The 20466-nt window shown below is 36.7% G+C and overlaps 1 protein-coding gene across 3 annotated transcripts; it reads left to right on the top strand.

Annotated features, from left to right (window-relative positions):
• Window positions 1-217: 217 nt before the first annotated feature.
• Window positions 218-20175, top strand: Fam76b (family with sequence similarity 76 member B). Of its 3 annotated transcripts, none has more exons than XM_021646377.2 (10): window positions 218-565; window positions 1267-1331; window positions 2212-2266; window positions 3128-3283; window positions 5345-5544; window positions 9049-9096; window positions 9260-9340; window positions 10010-10142; window positions 12949-13050; window positions 17678-20175. In XM_021646377.2, exons 1-10 carry the CDS (start codon window positions 479-481, stop codon window positions 17765-17767), a joined length of 1017 nt encoding a protein of 338 aa, XP_021502052.1. In that variant the 5' UTR covers window positions 218-478; the 3' UTR covers window positions 17768-20175. The 3 variants fall into 3 exon arrangements, with proteins under 3 accessions (XP_021502052.1, XP_021502050.1, XP_060225366.1); XM_021646375.2 differs by having other exon boundaries at window positions 222-565; window positions 10007-10142; XM_060369383.1 differs by lacking the exon at window positions 218-565 and adding an exon at window positions 576-961 and having other exon boundaries at window positions 10007-10142.
• Window positions 20176-20466: the final 291 nt, after the last annotated feature.

Below are 20466 nucleotides of genomic sequence, written 5' to 3' on the forward strand. Positions count from 1 at the left end.
AAAAAAGCGACCTGTGCCCAATGAGCTCTGGCGCCTCGCCCACACGAGGACTGGCCGTGGCTTGTGGGCGGGACTGCTTCAAAGCGGATTTCGCGCTCTCAGAGAGGCGGCCTCCTATTGGTCGGTGCTTTCCCCTCTTTGTGGGCGCTTCCTGTGTAACATAGGCCAGGGGCAGGGCGGAGCTTTCAGGTGACGTAAGGTTCTCTGCAACCAATCATAGAGAGGGACGCGAGGCCGAGGAGGAAGCGGAATCCACAGCCTAGCCCCGGCTTCGTCTCCCTCCGCCACGGTCCGGGCCTAAGCGAGAGCGGCGGGGAGGGCGGCAGTGGGTGTCCCGGGACGGCGGCGGAGGCGGAGGGAGACGCGGGGGGCCCGGCGGTTGCCAGGCCTGGGCTGCAGCGGCCGAGGAGCCCGCGGGCGGGGCTGCCGAGTTCCCGGAGGCCCCGCCTGAGCGCGCGCGGAGGAGCCCGAAAGCAGGATGGCGGCGTCGGCCCTGTACGCCTGCACCAAGTGCACGCAGCGCTACCCCTTCGAGGAGCTCTCGCAGGGCCAACAGCTCTGCAAGGTCGGTGGGCGCCGGGCGTTCAGCGCAGCGCTCCCCGCCGGGTCCCGGGCATCAGGTGGGCGAGACCCGGGTCGACCGCGTCCCGCCTGCTTGCAGGCTGGGGCCGGCTCGGCCGCTCCTGGCGGTCTCGGGTGGGGCTGAGCCAGGCGGCCACCAGTCCACCGTGTCGCAGAGATCCGGTGCAGACTTTCTCACCCCAGCTTTGGCAGGGGCTGCCCTCTCCTTCCACTGGGAGGCAGGGCGCCGTGTTTGCACTTTCTTGCTAGGAACCCGAACCCGAAGCTGCAGAGCTGATGGCATCCTGCTTCCCTGTCCCGGAAAGTGAAGCGACTGGTTTGGGAACAGAATGCTCTGATTTGGAGCTCCTCCCATCCCATAAAAGCCGGGATGCTGTCTGTGAGCAACTGTACAAAATAACTAGTAGTTCCACATGTAATCAATCACCCCTGGAAGCCAATCCTGACAGCTTCCTTAATTTATCTTTTCCATATTCCCCCACGTCCAGTAATGGCAAAAAATGTCTATGGCCTTCCCATGGAATTATACTGAGACTGGCTGCTGATGTGATAAGTCACCCAGTTGTTATGTTGCTAGCCACATTTTATTGACATTTCAGGCACTTGACTAGGTCGAGTAATTTCTACCAGAAAAGTGCGATTGGCTCTCTGAGATAAATACTGACATATATTATCTTATTACAGGAATGTCGGATTGCACATCCTATTGTAAAATGTACTTACTGCAGATCAGAATTTCAGCAGGAGAGGTTTGTATACTGAACAGTTTTTCATTGTTACAAGTTCATGTAAAGAATATCTGGGGTTTGTGTAAAAGAACTTTGAAAAAATGTTTTTGTTTCTTAAATTTAAAATTAAGAACTAAAAGATCCTGGTTTTAAAAGTAGAGTTCAATTTGAACATGAGAAACTAGGGATAAATTGATGGATAGAAAACACTTTTTTGCCAACAATCAAAATATGAACAATTACTTTTAAACTATTTTTAGTGGAAAACTGCTAATTAATCTGAGGAAAGAGATACAGTATTACCAACTGCTTTTCAAGACTGAAGTCACCGACTTTAGCAGTAACTCTGGCAAAGATGTTTTTAATGGGAAATTCCTTTTTAAAGGACACAAACTAAGCTCAGGAGAGCAAATAATTTTATTACTGAGTATGTGTGGACATTACAGTGGAGAAAAGGTGACTGGAAGTGAGGTGGGCCCTGATGCAGGAGGATGTGCATTCGTACTTGTAAGGGAGAGCTTAGATCCAGAGGGAACACATTAGCACTTCTGCTTTGTTTTCCTTTCAGAAAATATACGGTAAGTTGGTTGTCTATAAGCACAGTGTTTGGAGGTGGAGGCAACAGAATTACCACTTAAGAGACCAACCTGGAGACACATCCTAAGAACTGGAAGCATTGTTTCTAATAAGTAAATAGTATATAGAAAATTTGTCTTTAAGAGAAATAAGTTTATAAAAAAACTATCCTAAACTTAGTATTTTTATTTATATTTTTACTCATTGTGAATTAGAATAAGTACTCTACAAATCTTTAACTCATCCATTTATTATAGGTCAGCATGTGTTATTTATCTTGGAAAGCTACATGAGTATAATCATCTGAATATAATTTCCTTTTCAGCAAAACTAATACAATTTGTAAGAAGTGTGCTCAAAATGTCAAGCAATTTGGAACAGTAAGTGTGTTTTTCATTTTAAGTCATTGTTATTGGCCATTCTACTCTGTATGTCAACATATCAGAGTAGTTCATGGACGATATTTTCTATAGTTTTGATGACAAAAAAAAATAGCTGCATGCTTTACATGCTATAATAGTGAATTGCAGTGTGAAATTTCTAAAGCTGTTTCTTAAAAGTATAAGCAAAGTCCTTAATGTGGAGAACATTTATTACACTCTCCACATACTCAAACTTTCCCTGATTTCTGGAACTTTTTATATGGCGGCACCATTCAGGTATTCAAAATTCATGAAGGTATCATGGTACAAATTGGCCAACATGTATGCTGTAGATTTTAACATAGTCAAACTGCTTAAGACTGTAGTGTTGTGAGTATCCAAGAAGTCAAGGGTGTTCATTGTTACTTAACTGAATATGCTTGTGCTATTTTTTATTATTGGAAAGATACTTATTATTTATTGTGGTAACACCCTATATATGGTAAAATTATTTTTAATTGAAGAAATGATTTAACAGTTAAGCCAATTAGCATATCACTGCAAGTGTATATCCTTGTTAAAGGTTTATGATTCTTTTTGTGAATAATTGTTTAACCTCATAAGCAAATTTTGTCTTGTATAAAATGTGCTGAGTATATTTCTCACAATGGTCAGATTTCTGAGCAGGCGTAGTTGAACTTCATGACTGTAGCAATAAATATTAGTTGAAAGAATAGACATGCTATATTTGTCTTTGACTATATAGAAGAACAAATGTTTTTAATTTAAATGCTTTCCCAATTTTACTAACACTGGATGTGTCTTATACAACAAGGTTTTAAGGTATCTCAGTTAAACTAAGTGTGTTTATTTTTTCAGCCTAAACCTTGTCAGTACTGTAACATAATTGCAGCATTTATTGGTACCAAGTGTCAGCGGTGTACAAATTCAGAAAAAAAATACGGACCACCTCAGACCTGTGAACAGTGCAAACAGCAATGTGCTTTTGATCGGAAGGAGGAAGGAAGAAGAAAAGTATGTTTTATCTATGCTATGATGTCTTCTAGAATTAAGAACAAACAATGTAGCAGTTACTGTAATCAGTACACTTCTAAGACATTTGTTTCTGCTGCCTAAAAACAAAAGTGACAGGATAGCATATTATCTTTACATCATGCATTGATTTATCTTGATCAATTAGGATGACTATACTTTAAAAGTCAGTCATGTTAAATATGGTGTATGCCTATAGTCCCTGCTCCTTAGGAGGCTGAAGCAGGAGGATCAATCATTTGAACCCAGGAATTCAAGACCAGCCTAGACAATACAGTAAAACTGTCTCAAAGAGTTTTTAAAACTACTTCGATATTTATTCTTCATTGTTCATCCCAGCTCAGTTATGGGGTAAATCCTTCGCTTATACCCTTTTGCTGGTTACTTGAAATTGTGAAAAAAATAACCGGTGGCATATTAGCACAAAAAATTCCAAGTTAGTATTCTGCCTGTTGTTTGGGCTCATGTTTGAAACTACTGTTTGTTTCTCTCTGCCTACAGTGACTTAATTATTAGGTGTGCATGTGCCATTCCTCTGCTGACCAGCATTCACACAGGCCTGTTTGTCAGTTTCACTGTCTTTGGAGGATGACTCTCTTTGAGGGACTTACCCAGATCCCCCAACAGCACTGTATGTACGTTAGTTGTAAGACATGTCTGGCATTTCCTGTATGAAAGGAAGAAAGGCAGAAACTTTTGTTTTGTTTTGTTCTGTTTTTCAAGACAGGGTTTCTCTGTGAAGCCTGGGCTGTTTTGGACTCCCTTTGTAGACCAGGCTGGCCTTGAATTCACAGGGATCTACCTGCCTCTGCCTCCAAGTGCTAGGATTACAGGCATGTGCCACTATACCTGGCTCAGAAACTAAATCTTAATTTTAGAAAGAAATTACTTTCTCTCTACTGGACTCATATGATTGATTCTCATTATTTGTAGTAGTTATGGTCTGAAAAGTTGCCAGAAACACCAGTGAATAGTGAGCTGTGGCCTTTAAGGGGAAATGCAGGATTGCATTCTTGCTTATGTTTGACAGTTCACCAATACATTTGTGATTTTTGTGTCTATTGAAGATAACGTATATGTGAATTTAATTGAACTCATAGCCAGGAACAGTAATAATAGCTGAATAAAACTTAACATGTTTTTATAAGATCCATCACAGCCTTTGGAACAATTTTTAAAACTAAAAATGACAGTACTGAATGACTTATGGAAACAACAGTTGTTTATAGTAGGTGCTGTGACATCTGCTGACAGGAGTTTTGTACTGCTTTGTGTGTGTGTGTGAATGACTATAAAAAGGTTTTAGACTTAGAGATAATAGGCAAATCTATAGATATATAAACTGAATATAATGAGAACTGATATTTAGGCTTCAGATTTTGTTAAAGTCACAGTACTTACTGTTGTAGGAAATACTCTTATTATTTTGGTTAATTATACTGAGACTAAAACATTCAGGCTAGATTTCTTAGAGATAATCAGCCATTTGTACTCCTTTTCAAAAAAAATTTTTTAGACTTTTTTTATGTCTGTAAGTATTTTGCCTACATCTATGAGTATGTACCATTTGTCTGCCTGATGCCCACAGAAGTTAAGAGAGGGACATGGATAACCTGGAACTGGAGTTATAGGTGGTCGTGATCCATCATGTGGGTGCTGAGAACTGAACCTGGATCCTCTGTAAGGGCAAAAAGTGCTCTTAACTCCCTGAACCATCTCTCTATCCCTTATTGCGCTTACTTTCTAGACTAAATAAAGTGTCTCTCAATTAAAATAATTTAACAAAATTAAAATACTTTAACAGTACCCGTTAAATAAATCAATTCTCCTAGTAAATTTTATAATTCTCTTGCATCCTTATTCCAAGTGTCAAATTGTTAATTTAAAAAGAAAAAAAATCTGCCTATGTACACTTACTCTGGAATTTCATAAAACTCAGAATTTTGCACACATGGTGTAAAGTATAATTGCAAGTTGAGTATGCTTGCTAGATTCACTTGAGCTAGTTTACAAGTGTGCTTAATGCAGTTATTTTCTTAAAAGGTTGATGGGAAGTTACTGTGCTGGCTCTGTACCTTATCATACAAGAGAGTTTTACAGAAGACAAAAGAACAGAGGAAGAGTTTGGGGTCTTCACATTCCAATTCTTCATCTTCATCTCTCACTGAGAAAGACCAGCACCATTCAAAACACCATCACCACCACCACCATCACCACCACCGCCACAGTAGTGGCCACCACAAGTAAGCACTTTGAAATCCTTTGTGAAACCCTTCCTGACATTGCTAATGATCCTTGTACTAGCCTCCATGCAGTGGTGAGATGTTAGGCTAGTTTCTGGTACACATGCTGAGCTGCTTTAGTGTCTGGTCATGCCCCTATTTCATGCTCTCTGAATGAGTTCCACACAGAATATATTCATTGTTTATCGAGGTAGTAAAGAATACATTTATAAAATCATCATGTATAAAAATCAACATATATCAACGTTGACATTTCAATTATGCTAGTTAACAAAAGCTTCCATTTTAAAGATAATTTGGGGGTCTAATTTATATAAATTCTACTTTTTAACTTTATGGGTGTGTGTATGCCAACACACTCTTGGAGATTAGAGAACAACTTTGTAGAGTCAGTTTTTCCTTCCACCCATGTGACTTCCAGAGATGAAGCTCAGGTGACGGCTTCATAGGAAGCCCTTGTTTACTGTCCCCATATCTAAAGTTTATTTCACTTGCCATTTCTTTGTCTTAATAAAACATATTTAAACCAGTGTGGAGAAATACACGTTTAGCTCTTTCTGTGAACAGATTGTAACATCATTTGTGACTGATAGGAAATATTATCATTATTGTAGTGGGGGTTGAATCCAGGTCTCCTGTGTGCTAAGCACAGGCTCTACCATTGAGCTACATGCTGTTGTAGGCAGTTAGGTCCCTTATCCCAAGCATCACTTTGTGTTTAAGTAGTTTGGCATTTCCTGCTTTAGTGTTTCTTTTCAAAACAAAAAACACCAACAAGTTTGCAATTAGGTTTTACGGAAAATTGGTATGTATCTAAAATTAACTACGTACTTGCAGGTGATAGTGTGGGAATTGGCATTTCAGAACAGAAGTCTTCTTATACTATAAATGCTGACCCAGAAAGGACTAAAGCCCTTTGTTTGGAAGGATGAGCATAAAACTCACTTTTTCTCTTGGTTTTTGCACCTTTTTACTACTAGGTGCTTAGTAACTTATGGGGAAAACAAACTTTGAAAGCTTACATAATCTTAAAGGTTTCAAAATATAAGGGATAGTATTTTTTAGCTGTGGGTACTTTGCTTTTGACTTTTGTTGGCTGTTAGTTAGTTTGTTTTTTTTTTAAACATAGGTGTAGTTGTAATGCTGTTCAAATATAGCACCTTAAATCTTAAAGTGCTTTTGGATGGTGAGAAATTATGTAGTAGCAATGTGTTAACTGTACTATTAAGAGGTTTTTAAGATGTAATTTTAGTTTTTGCAGAAAAAAAAAACCATTAAAACAAATTTAATATGTAAATGCAAATTTCAAATAAGGATATGATGTATACCCATTTTTCAGAATAATTTGTTTTTTGTTTTTTTTTTCTGTAAATTTTACTCTGCATCTTTAGGATTTCAGAGAGTTATTTAAAATAGGATTTTATGTGCAGGAAACAAATGGCTTCCACATTTTGAAACACAAAAGTTTTAGCTTAACTGCCAGCAAATACCTTTTGGACTGAGGATTCATTGAGGCCTTAATATTTGCTATTATATTGTGATATTTCTTAGGGTGACGATGGTTGACTGCAATGCAGTGACATGTAAAAAGAAATCTTGGAATTTTATATCTTGAGTAGCCCTAGGAGCAAAGGAACACAGCCTTGATTCTGTTTCTTTCTTTAAGAAGGTCAAATAACTATGGACCACAAGAAAAGAACTACTACTCTGACTCTAGAATATCTTCTCTGGCTGTCTTTCCAGAAGGAATTTTTTTGGCATGATAGAAAAGAACAAGATGTAGAGTTAGGTGGCAGCATCTACTCTTTTTAAAGAATACCAATTTTCTAATGGAAAGGGGAGAAAGAAAATGCCAACTTTTACGTTTTTTTCTCTTTTGGACAGGCACTTAAGAAATACATATACATTATTATTCTAAGTTATTCACAGGAGAAAGGTTCCAAGTCTTTTGGATACCAAACTCCAAAGTGCCCAGTCTCCTTCATGATGTGATCTAGTATTTGCTTGACCTGTGTCTTCTCTTGTATTGTAAAGTAGTACAATACCTAACATAAGGGATATAGTCATAACTCATTGTTGATTATGTTGTTTATGCAGAAAAGACAAAAAGTTCTGTGTTTTTTGGTGCAGACGATCACTGTAGGCTGACTTACATTTTCTCTAGTTGATTGAAGCCTAAGATACAGAACCTGGCAATACACAGGGCCGACAGTACAATTTTGCATCTGATGACTGTAAAGACCACACTATGAATAGGCAAGGCAGTTTGTTGGGTCTTAAGTTGAGTTGATCATAATGAAGAACATGTAGATATGATAGATGATGATGGATGATGAGGGGATCATTGTAGCAGGCTGTGGCACAAAAGTCAGTTTGGATCCAGGAAAGACAGCATCAGATCACTAAAATGGAGATTCCAGAAGTTTCTGACAGATCATTAATGTGCTGTTGCTACTTAAATGAATAATTATGTGACTTGGGAATGTAATGAGATTTGTTTTAAACACCCTTACACATGTACAGAGGAATTCCTCCTTTAGAACTGAAATTTGAAGTTTGATCATCTAAGAATGAACTTGGTTAATAGGGTCACAGCTCCTATTTCCCCAACTCTTCACTTAACAGCTCAGTCTGGGTACACTTTAATTGTTTGTTTTTTTTCCTTGAAAACGTGACTTACATGATTTTTATACACATGTATACATTTGTTATACACATTAATGCTGTATTAGGTAGTATTAATTATAAGTGCTTGTAGCCCTAAACAAAGTAATTATACCTACTTCACAGATGTGGAACTGAGACTTGAGGATGTTAAATAACTTTAAGGTCATACAGCCTAGATGATGTGTATTTCTTAAGTTGTATAAAAATGAGTTTCTGGTTCACAGACTATGAAGTGGTTATTAATATGGAAAATGGAAAGGAAATCATAGTATTATGAGTGAAGTCAGTTGTTTTTATGAAATTTTCCAATATGTTAAGTGTGACTTTTTTATGCAATACTGACAAAGAGTTCTACAGACTTTGAAGAGATCTAAGACTTACTTAGAGAAAGTAAGAAGAAATGAGAGAAATAAGCTACTTTCCTCATCCAGCTTAACACATGGTTCTCAGCAGCCTGAGTATGTGAAGTTTATCTGCATTTAGCAGAGCCGAATTAATGCAGACTCCTGTATGGAATGGCCAGGGCAGCTGACATCATCATTCCTAGATTTTTAAGTGAGCCTGCTGTGGTCTTGTGCTCATGTACTCCAAAACTGAATATAATTTTAAATTGCGTTACTGGAAATCCTAAAAAGAAAATGCAGTCTGCTGTTGTACAGTTCTTTAAAAAATTAAAGCTGGCTAGTAATCATTGAATTAGTTTGTCCTATTAAAAATGTGATTTGTTCTGTCTATCAGATTATATAGCTTCTGTGACAGAAGGTCTATAACAGTTTGATTCTGTTGGGAAAGAAAGTGTTAAATAATGTTATCAGATGTTACTCTTGTGTTTTTCAGAATCAGCAGTCTAAGTCCTGAGCAGGAGCAGGGACTGTGGAAACAGAGGTAAGTGTGTGCTGTGTTTGAAGTGCACATATCTAAGTCGCCTCTCCAATGTGGTTATGTAGATTGAAAAGACTAGATGTTCTGTGATATTTCAGAGAAAGAATAGCTTATAAGTTAATGCCTCTCTTATATTCTAATCATTTTTGCTAATGTTTTCTTCCAGCCATAAATCCTCTGCAGCAATTCAGAATGAAACTCCAAAGAAAAAGCCCAAATTGGAATCTAAGCCATCTAATGGAGATAGGTAAAAATGAGTGTCTTTAGTGCTATGAAAATTGAACTTAATTGAATAATTCTGCTTAATTATAAATTTCACTACATATTTATCTGAGAATAGATACATTGGGTCTCATACACCAACTTTTTAGACACTTTTTTTTTAAGTCACCGGGAAAATAAAACATACAGAATCAGTTAAGAAAAATTTAATTTTGGCAATAAGAAAGTGGCACTGAACTATGTAATAACTGGGGAATAAATTTGGGTTTTGAGAAAAGAACAAATCTGAATAGAGAACATTACTGTAATTGTTCTTCAAGGAAAAGAAACACAAATCTGATTGTGATATTTTTAAATTGACCTGCTTAGAAAATGTTCTGATTTAAAATGAGTGTGACTTTGTTTTTAGTTCATTAGCCAACGTTTGCTGATGTTACTGTACAAATTGGCTGCCTATTGCTTTACACTAGAAATATTGACCCCCTAAAAGCTAATACTGAATTATATTTCTGCAGGTGTATGTAATGTGTGCCATTAGTAAGGTAATTTGCCAGTTGCATCCATTTCTGTCAGGTACATATTTTTTTGCATTAGCCTTAAGGATGTTTGTGGAATTGTCTAATTTATGCAATTTGAACATCTGCAGATTTTCCTTCTACTTTATGTAACTGTTTTATGTTTTTCTTTTTAGTAGCTCTATAAATCAGTCAGCAGATAGTGGGGGAACAGACAATTTTGTCCTAATAAGTCAACTGAAAGAAGAAGTGATGTCGCTTAAGCGTCTCTTACAGCAAAGAGACCAGACCATTTTGGAAAAAGATAAAAAGGTGAGAATATAGTTCACTGAGGCCTGGTAAGATTTGCATCTTGAATTTATTTAACCCTTGCAAATTTTCTTTGTAATTATTTGGTAATGTTTGCAATGTATAACTCCTACAAAACAAACTACAGAAGTCAAAATTGGAATTCTGAGCCATCTAATAAAAATAACTAAAAATAGTGTTTGAGAATGTTCATAGTTCTAAGATTCAGAACTGAGAGCTAATTACAGGAGTAGTTTTTAAACAGTTTTCAGTTAGCATGCAAATTTAAAATGGGTCTGATATCTTAATTTTAAGATATAAATGGAATATAAATGTTGTGGGTTTAAAATAAATTGAAAACAGTCTTTGATATATATTGGTCATGTCTCTGTCAGTCTTTTGCTGTGAGAAGTAATAATCTCATGTCCTGTGGTAGTGATTAGCAGTAGATGTCTGAGAGCATTTTTTAGGAAGTGGATGTACTTACTGGCTTTATAGTCATTTAGTTATTACTCATTCAGGATAAAATTCCAATCCTGGCTATTTATTTCTTTGTGCCCTTAAATAGAACATGTTCACTAGTTGAGGCCTTGATTTCTCATTTCATAACATGCTACTTAATGGAGCAGCTGTGATGATTGTGTGTGAGAGAAGTATTTCCTGCAGTTCTTGGCATGTATAAATTCTCAGTGTATTGGTGCTCCTGTTTATCATCTACATATTTAGAAGTTCCAGAAAAGCATCCACTAGGAAAACATTTAGAAAAATTTTGAATAACTCCTACAAAACATTGTGTTTTTAATACAATTTTTAACAAAAGAAATGAGCACAAAAAAGACCTAGAATCTTTAAAAGGGTCTTGCCATCAGCAAAGAGATTCAAATTGAGACAGGTCCAATAAGATGAAATTAGTCCTTGAGCCTGCATTCAGCCCTTTGGTGCAATAGTTCCCACCCTTTGCCCTTGATGATTAATGGCCTTCATTCTACTACTGTTCCATTTTTATATTTTAACAGAGTGTCAAGGTGTGCCTTTGGCTGGCCTAGAACTCGGGATCTGCTTGCCTCTTCCTCCCCAGTGCTGTGATTATTTTAGTATGTATCACAGCTTGAGTAAACTCAGTTTATAAAAATTGGCATTGGTATGCAAGATAAAATTGATAGTTGTAGTTTTCTTTTTTATGGTTCTTTATGAGTAACAGAAGTTTTAAATTAATTTGCTTTTATTAAAAATGTGTACACAAAACTTTAATATATTACACAGAGCCAAGAGTGTCTACATTAACCTTGAACAAAATGGAATAAAATGCCAGATTTAATGCAAAATAGCAGTAATTCCAAACCAGGCAATAACAGATTGCAAGTGGCCCAGAACCTTTCTAAGGCCTCGACCCTTTAATACAGTTACTTCTGTTGTGGTGACCCTTTCCCCTTCACCCTGGGTGCCAACCATAAAATTATTTTCGTTGTTAATTCTTAACTAATTTTGCTACTGCTCTGAATCATAATGTAAGTGTCTGTGTTTTCTGGTGTCTTAGGCAGCCACTATAAAAGGGTCATTCAAGGGGTTGCAACCCACAGGTTTAAAAACTGCTGTTGTAGGCAGTTAGGTCCCTTATCCCAAGCGTCACTGTTGTGTTTAAGTAGTTGAGCATTTCCTGCCTTAGTGTTTCTTTTAAAAACAAAAAACACCAACAAGTTTACAATTAGGTTGTACAGGAAATAATTATGTATCTAAATTAAACCACACACTTGCAGTTTTTCCTTATAATCGAAAAGGATCAAATTAGTCTCTTGCCCCTGTTTCAGCTATTAACTCCCAAAGCCAGGCACTTACTCACTGTACTAAGTCAGAAAGAATGACAGGCAGGTAGTTTTTACCTTTCAGAAGTTCATAGTCTGGAAGCATACGGCGACTAGAATAAATGCGAATTGGCATTTCAGAACACAAGTCTCTATAATATACATACTGACACAGAAGAGACAAAAACCCTTTGTTTGGAAGGATGAGCATAAACTCTTCACTTTTTCTCTTGGCTTTTGCACCTCTTTATTTACTAGGTACTTGGTAACTATGGGGAAAACACAAACTTTGAAAGCTTACATAATGGCAGAAATTTAAAAAAATAACCTGGAGCTGTTTCTGTGTGGTTCTGTTCATAGTGACTTAGGCTATAAATTTGAAATTGCAAGATGTTATACTTTTGTTTGTGTTCATATCAATGAAAACATTGTCTTATGGTCTCTACTTCCTCACAACACTGAATTTTCTCCTAATACTTGCCTAATTTGGTTCATATTTTACAGTGATTGCTTTTCACATGCCACATTGAATGTATTTTTGTGCTAATAGGTAAATGTAGTATAATGGCTTTGTGTACATAATAGTGGGCACAAATTAACAATTACAAACACCATCACTCTTGGTTGATAACCATTGTGTAAATTTGCCCATTATAAATAAAGCCTTTTTCCTTTCATTATTGAAGAGGATTTTCACAGGAAACCTGTTGACTTACTGTGAAGTACATTTAGGTGAAGCACTCTGCAGGGTGCAGGCCACTAAGCTTTTTCCTTTGTCATGCTAGTTGTGAAAGTGAACAGTTAAGCCAAAAGAAACTTCTCAAAGATCTCTCCTAACATTAAAATCCCAACTGTGTTGGGACAGACAACTCATTGTGTCACAAAAGATGCAGCTACTGCCAACTTCCTCCACTTTCATAACAAATATGCGCCTGATGCGAACAGTATTTACATAGTGTGTTAATACATGGACAGATGTGTATGTATATGTGTGTATGATTGCCTCTTTTTTTTTTTTGTAATTTCAGTTAACTGAACTGAAGGCAGACTTTCAGTACCAAGAGTCAAATTTGAGAACTAAGATGAACAGTATGGAAAAAGCGCACAAAGAAACTGTGGAACAACTTCAGGTAAATGGTGTTTTATGTGAAGTGCTGGGCTGGAGATTTAAATAAATATATTTATGTATTTCTTGACTTAAGTAGATTGTTATTATTACCCCTATTTTGTGCATTTTCAGTTTTAATTTTGACTTTAAAGTGTTGATCCTGATCCCATTACAAGTTCTTGTTTGAAATCACTTGAGGGCTGGAGAGATGGCTCTGTGGTTAAGAGCACTGGCTTCTCTTCCAGAGGACCTGGGTTCAATTCCAAGCACCCATATGACAGCTCACCACTGTCTGTAACCACAGTAATTACAGTTCCAGGGGATCTGATACTCTCATACAGACAAAAGACCAATGCATATAAAATAAAATGAAATAAAGTTTTTTTTAAAAAAAACTGAAGTCGCTTGAAAGGTAATTCTCTGTTTATCTTGCAAACGTACACACACTAATTGGGATTTCTAAAAAAAATAGTGAAGACTGACTACTGAGCTAAGATGAGACTATCATTTATGATACTGAGGTGAGAAGTTGCAATGTAATCATTTTTTTCGTTTCCTTTTGGATACCCAGAAGAGAGATAGATAAAACCAGTTCTCGCTGGGCGGTGGTGGCTCATGTCTTTAATCCCAGCACTAGGGAGGCAGAGGTAGGCAGATCTCTGAGTTTAAAGCCAACTTCTTCTGCAGAGTCAGGACAGCCAAAGCTATGCAAAAAAAAAAAGTCTCAAAACCTCCTCAGCACTCCCCAAAAAAGCCAGTTCTCAAGACCATAATTGAAGGGCTTTTGTGCTGTGTGCACGTGCTGCAAATCAAGACAGTGCTTAGCTGTGGACTGTCTGAAAGTGTTGGCAGTGTGGTAGGTGCACTACTGTATCTAGTATAGATGTGTAGGCTTTAAACATAGAGTAACTCAAAATGAAACACCACTATCACAAAGAGGGTAGATAGTGATCGTGAGCGTAGAAAGGGCTATTCCCTTATTTAAACTTGTCTTTGTCTGTTTTATAAGCGGCAGGAAACCACACTACTTTGATTTCATGTTCTGTAGTTTATAAAGCGTGACATTTATAGAGTTAATCGTTGAGTAACAAGGTTAGGGTTGTTTTATTAGGTTGGTTTTTTTTTTGTTTGTTTTAGTGTTCTAAGGATCAAACCCTGGTTTCCACTCATGCTAGGTAAGGGCTATTCTGAAGCATAGCCCCTAGGTTAGGAAGCTTTCAATTGTAACCATACAGATGATGTCATCTTCTGACTTCAGACTTGATGGAAAAGTGCAGCTTTGAAAGAAATGTGTGAATATTGTTTCATTTGTATGTTTTGTTTTCTGCTCATTTTTCCATAACACTAAGAGATATTTTCTATTCCTTTTATAGTTTGGTTTGCCTCATAATTGAATAGAATTTATACACTTACTAGAATCCATATTTACATGCCCTTCTCTTTAACCTGATCTTATTAGTGAAAGGAATTTGAAAAGTAGCCTCAGTAGAAGCAGGGGCATAGTGCATCCAGGGAATGTGTTCACTGGTGGTGATTTCTGGAAATGCATTTGCCCTTCCTCCTCAGAGATTGCGCATCATGAGTTGGGCCTCTTGTGCATTAGTTACTGTCTTTGCCCGTCAGCCATTATTTTGTTTTATTATATTCTTACTGTGTTATACTGACTGAGTCGCTGAGATATAATCAACCTTAAATAACTGAAACAGTGAAGTAAATACTTCTAAGATATAGAATAACCCATGCTAACAGTAAGCACTTCCTAGATTTGATTTAAATTGTTATTTCTTTTCCACTGCTCCAAAGAGCAGGGTTTTTTTGTTTGGTTGTGGTTTTTTGAGATAGGGTTTCTGTGTAGCCTTGGCTGTCCTGGACTCACTTTGTAAACCAGGCTGGCCTCGAACTCACAGTGATCCTCCTACCTCTGTCTCCATGAGTGCTGAGATTACAGGTGTGTGCCACCTCACCTGGCTCCTTTTCTTTTTTCTTTTTCTTTTTTCTTTTTTTTTTTTTTTTTTTTTCAAGAAAAGTCAGTTTCAAGAGAACCATTTTTTCTTTAGTCTGGTTGGTGTCTTCAGCTTACTTTCTTGTAGCTGAATTTTTCTATGCTACCACCATGGTAGCCATTCATGCAGAAGGGAAGGTGTGGTCAATGTGTTTTATATATGCTGTCCATATTTGCTTCTTATAAGAACTGAGTTATAAGTTACCTCCAAATTACAGGTGAAACTGGTCACATATGTAGTGAAACATAGACACTTAATATCCTGTGCCTAAGATTTAGCTGTATGTTCCCCAGTCCTGCAACAGCTTATACTGCAGGTTACTCAGTTATCTGTGTGTCCTTCATGATCAGTTGCTTCCCTGTACACTTTGAGTTTCCACTAGAGGCACTCTTTACAGCTTAGTCCTATCTACTACCTTTATAGCAGTTACTAAGGTGAGTATACCTAATTATTTTCCTATCTCTCCTATTGTTGTTTGTGAGGTAGTGCTTCACTCTATAGCCTAATTTGCCCTCAAAGACCCTCCTTTAGCTTCCAAATACTAGGATTTGTGCCCCTTTACTCCTTCCTGTTTTCTTAATAATTTATAGAGAATTTAATGATTAACAAAATTTATTTTGCTCTTATAGCTCTTTTAAATATTTTTAAACTATCAAGCCTAGGAATACAGACTGAAACTCGTCCCCCAGGTGGTGTAAAATCCTAAGTACCAATAATGCCAAGTAATAATTTTGTTCTTTAGTAAGACAAGCTAAGAGGGGAAGGGAGGTTACATATGAATGTTTTGTGTACAGGCCGCCAAGTCATGGCTGTGTGGTTAGTTCTTTCAACTGCCTGAGTCTCTTGTTACAGATAAGGTGTCCTCCAGTTAAGTCATAGGTAAGTGGACCTGGAGATAGGCAGGGTCTGTGTAGTTTTTCATTGAACAATCTTCCTTTATTTAGGCTGACTCAAGTATTAAAATAATTTTGTCGGCCACTATAGGGTGCAAAATAAGTATTCGAATAAAATTTCAATATGTATATATCTAAATACTGCAATATAAAGCTTATATTGCAAATACTCAAAATAAGACTCAAAATAGCAACCAGTGCACTATTTTTCTTAAAGCCTTTTTGTCTTATGTAATTTATCAACAAGTTAGTGACATCATTGGGAGACTATGAATATATATATTGAAAATTAGCTGCAAAAGTATTCAAGAGAAAAACTCTGAAGATTTGTTTTTTAGTTCCTGAGTTTTGTTCTATTAAGGAAAAATGTAATTTCAGTTATTCTTGATAATTGAAAGCATAGTTTTCATGATTTGATAAGCCAGGGTAAATTCTTGCTGGTAACTGCTGCCTCTGCAGACCTGGCCTTTGCCTTTCTATGCCCTTCATTGCTCTGCAGTCTGAAATTTATTTCTTGAGTTTCCTATTTCTAGCCAGTGGGTCTGCTGTACTTCAGTGTTAAATAATAAGTAGCTACACTGTTACTTTTTACATCTGGCAGGCAACTAGATTTGTCAGAGTGACAGGTAATGAGTAATGGGAACTTATTTCCAGTGCCTGAGGATTTTAGAATTATGTTGCTTTTTAGGAGTACCTGAGCTGCATATTGTTTCTATTGGTTCAGAAACTTCAGAATGACCCTGGTGATTGTCTGTTTCCATGGGGGACTTCGATTATCTAACTTTCCGAAGGGCATATAGTAGCACAAACACATGAATGAGAAAAGACTCAGTGCAGACCCTACCAGTAGATCCCTCACAAGCAATACTGTTACCAAATGGCAACCCTGCAGGCAGTGTTGCCTGAAGACCAGGCATTGTGTAGTCAGGGGGAAATTCAGATAGTTGGTAAAGTGAAATTTTGAGTCATTGGAGATGTGGGGGGAAGGTTTTCATGAAATTATACCAGTACTGAGGTGATACTACAGTCAGTATACATGAAAGTTCCACTAGGGTCTGGTGACAAATGGTAAAGAGTAGTAACTTACCAGCCAGACTTTGATTTCCAGGACCCACATAGTGGGAAGTGGGACTGGACTCCCATAAGCTGTCCTTCGACCTTTATGTGCACATCCTGGCCTGCGCGCATGCGCGCGCGCACACACACACACACACACACACACACACGCGTGTAAATAAATAAGTTAAAAAATTGTTTGAGAAGGACCTTGACCTTCCTAAAGGCCAACATGATAGAATGATTTTTACAAAATAGTCTCATTCTTTTTCTGCCTATCAGTAGAAGACCTCATTCATCTTGCTTGGAAAATTCTCCAAAATAAACATATGATTCAGTCTTTGATGTTATCAATTGTAGAAAAACATGCATTTAAATAGCTTTCATGCTTTAAAGAACCAAAAGCTTTTTTCATATTTTAAATTTAAATCCTAGGGAGAGAGCCGTTTGCCATTTTTTTGTGTAAATAATTGTAGTTTGGGACAAATTATATTGATAATTGTAAAAGGCTGGTAAACAATCTAGAATTTTCTTTCTATCTACCTATCTAACCTTAAAAAGATTAAATATACCAACTCTTGGATCTCTTCAGTATTTCATTGATACAATTTTTTATGTAAATGAGGAAATAGTAACAACTACTAGTTTTGGCTTAATAGTTCAAACTTTTTAAAACTTGAATTTTTGTCTCTCACAGGCCAAAAACAGAGAACTACTCAAACAGGTTGCAGCCTTGTCAAAGGGTAAAAAGTTTGACAAGAGTGGAAGCGTGCTAACATCTCCTTGAGAAAGTCACTGGTCTAGCATTTCTGCCTGACAGTGTGTGTGAGGGGTCCTGTGAAACCCTTAGGTTCTGTGCAGTAGAAAGATATTTTTACATGCCAAGTACATTGGTGTGTTTCCTATTCACTTTTGTAACTGACACACAGCATTTTTTAAGTTGTAAACATGCAGATAAACTTCAGCTGGTTTGGAGTGACTTCTTAATTCTTTGATACCCAGAACTTTTTTCTAGCAATAGTATTAACGGTTGTGGAGTGCACATGTGTGCACTGTATAAAATGCAACATGCAATAATGGTGTGGTTGGAAGAACAGCAGCAGGGGTTTTGTGTTTCTCTTTTGTTTAACACTATGCTGATTTCAAATAACTAGTTTTCAATTTAGAAATGCAAAACTTTTAAACAAGGAAAATGGTGAACCTGTTTTTTTTGAAATTGTATTTTTACTTCACATCAACATGAATTTAGAGAATCATGGTGCTTTTATTAAAAGAGCTTCAGAGTATATGTAAATATGTTTTTAAAAGTTACTTCACTAACATTAGTTTAGTAATCTAACATTTCATTACTGTTATAGGATTGATGTTTACTGTACAGCATCCAAGGTAAAATGTGTTTTTGTTTTGTAAAAAAAATGTAGATTTTTACTTACAAGTGCCTTTTTGCCACCTAATGTTTTTATTTATAGGAATGCTGATCTTTTGTACATATGGTTTGTTAAAAAAAAATCATGTTAATAAGTGTTTGTATATAAGTGCATATGTACAGAACCCAATTTCAAAAAAATCAAACTTATTAGTAAATGCAAGATTGCATATTAAGAATGAACTGATAATGCATATAGACTTTAGGTGATTTTGTGGTTTGCTGCTGTATCATAAGGGAAGCTGTTGGTCTTTTAAGTTCACTTAATTATGTTGGAATACTTTCCTAAAGATTTAATTTTAACTCCATTTTGATAGAGTGATTTATTTTTATGTTATGTTGCTCCATGTTTATATTTTGTGAGTTACATGTTTTGCTTTATTTTTATATAAAATTTCTTTAAAATTTATAATGTTTCTATAACAGTCCATATATCTGCTTTTTTTATAATGTGTTGCTAAGTTAATATTTATGTACACCATACTTTGTAAATTTAATACAAATCTGGAAAATTAAATAACTTTTTATAATCAAATCTGTGCTTATGTCGGAATAATTGAAATCCATTCAATTCAGACACTATTTATAAGTAATTTGTCTCAAAGAGTAAAATTGTCTATAAAAGGTTAAGATATTGTGGGATAGATTCTGAGAAATAACGCATTAGCTTCTGAACTTCAGTGGTTTTAAGCAAGTAACCAAAATTGATCTACTTAATGTTAGTTCTGGCTTCATGGTCAATTTCAAAACTTCAGGCATTGCTAGCAACACCATATGACTTCTCTTGTTCAAACAGTTTACCTTGTTTTCATCAGTTTGAAGGTTTTGTTTTTAGAGAAATGTTTATATGATCTTCATATCAAAGATTAGTGTTTTTAAGAGTACATAAATATAACAATTCTTTTTAAATTACTCAAGTTTTAGTAAATTTCGCACAGTTGTTTACTATCAGAGAAAGCAAATCCACCAGTTTGGAAACACATAATTTCCAAGTAACAGGAAGATTGAATTAGTCACATTTGGAAAGAATAATTTACTATTCTCAACCATGGTAGATAATGCCTTAATGTGGATGTTAATGTCTGGCGGATTTGCTGCATTCATAAAGTGGTCGTTACTTTGCTTTGAATTTTGTAATGACTTATGTATTACAGTTTCCTGGCCACTTTACATTCCACAGTAGTCACGATTCTAAATGAACTACAGTAGTTCTGATACCTTGTTGGAGATAATAGAAATGGAATCCCCTTCCCCTTTAGAGCTAACATGAAATTGAAAATCAGTTTAAAATAGTGAAGCTTTGTAAAGTGCAAGGCCAGAACTGAAATGCAGGGTGTCACAGTATTCAGCCCTAATTGGACACACTCTTTATTCCATGACCTTATTTTATAACTTAGATTCCTCTGCAATTGTATAAATTAGTAATTGAGTCTCAGCCCCAGATCTGTAGTGCTGACCTATTGAGTTGATGGTCTTTAAATGTGGCCTGTCCAGAGATGCTATGGTGTGCTGTATTGTGCTCTTAGCCTGTTTGCTGCAGTTAGCATAGCCCAGTGAGGGTCACTTGGGCTCCAGTTTATCATGTATTAATAGCCTGTGAATATTACAGTCATTTTTAGAGTGTATTGGTCTAAATATGCATTTTACAATGAACCTGTTATGCTGGTCATTTGTATAGATTAACAAAATACTGTACCTGTACACATCTGACTGTTGACATTTTGTACTTTTTTTCTAAACCAGTATTTCACAATAAAAATATACCAAAAGCTTTGTGTTGATTCTGCTGTAATTTATGTGGCAAAACACACACAAACACACAAGTCCTGGGGACCACAATTCTAAAATTGGCCTCCATCGGAAATCAAGGTATTGGCAGGGTAGTCCCGGATGAGGTGAGAGGGTCTTGCCATTCCTTTGCCTCTTCCCAGTCAGTTCCAGTTCGTTCACTAGTTGGTCATCTTCCACCATCATAGCCCAATGTAACCTCTTGAAATCTCTGCTCCTTGGTCCCTCTCTTCCTTATAAGGTGTACTGTGTCCTTCTGGGGCAGCAGAATC

Source organism: Meriones unguiculatus, chromosome 1, assembly GCF_030254825.1.
Source record: "Meriones unguiculatus strain TT.TT164.6M chromosome 1, Bangor_MerUng_6.1, whole genome shotgun sequence".
In the NCBI taxonomy this organism is placed as follows: domain Eukaryota; kingdom Metazoa; phylum Chordata; class Mammalia; order Rodentia; family Muridae; genus Meriones; species Meriones unguiculatus.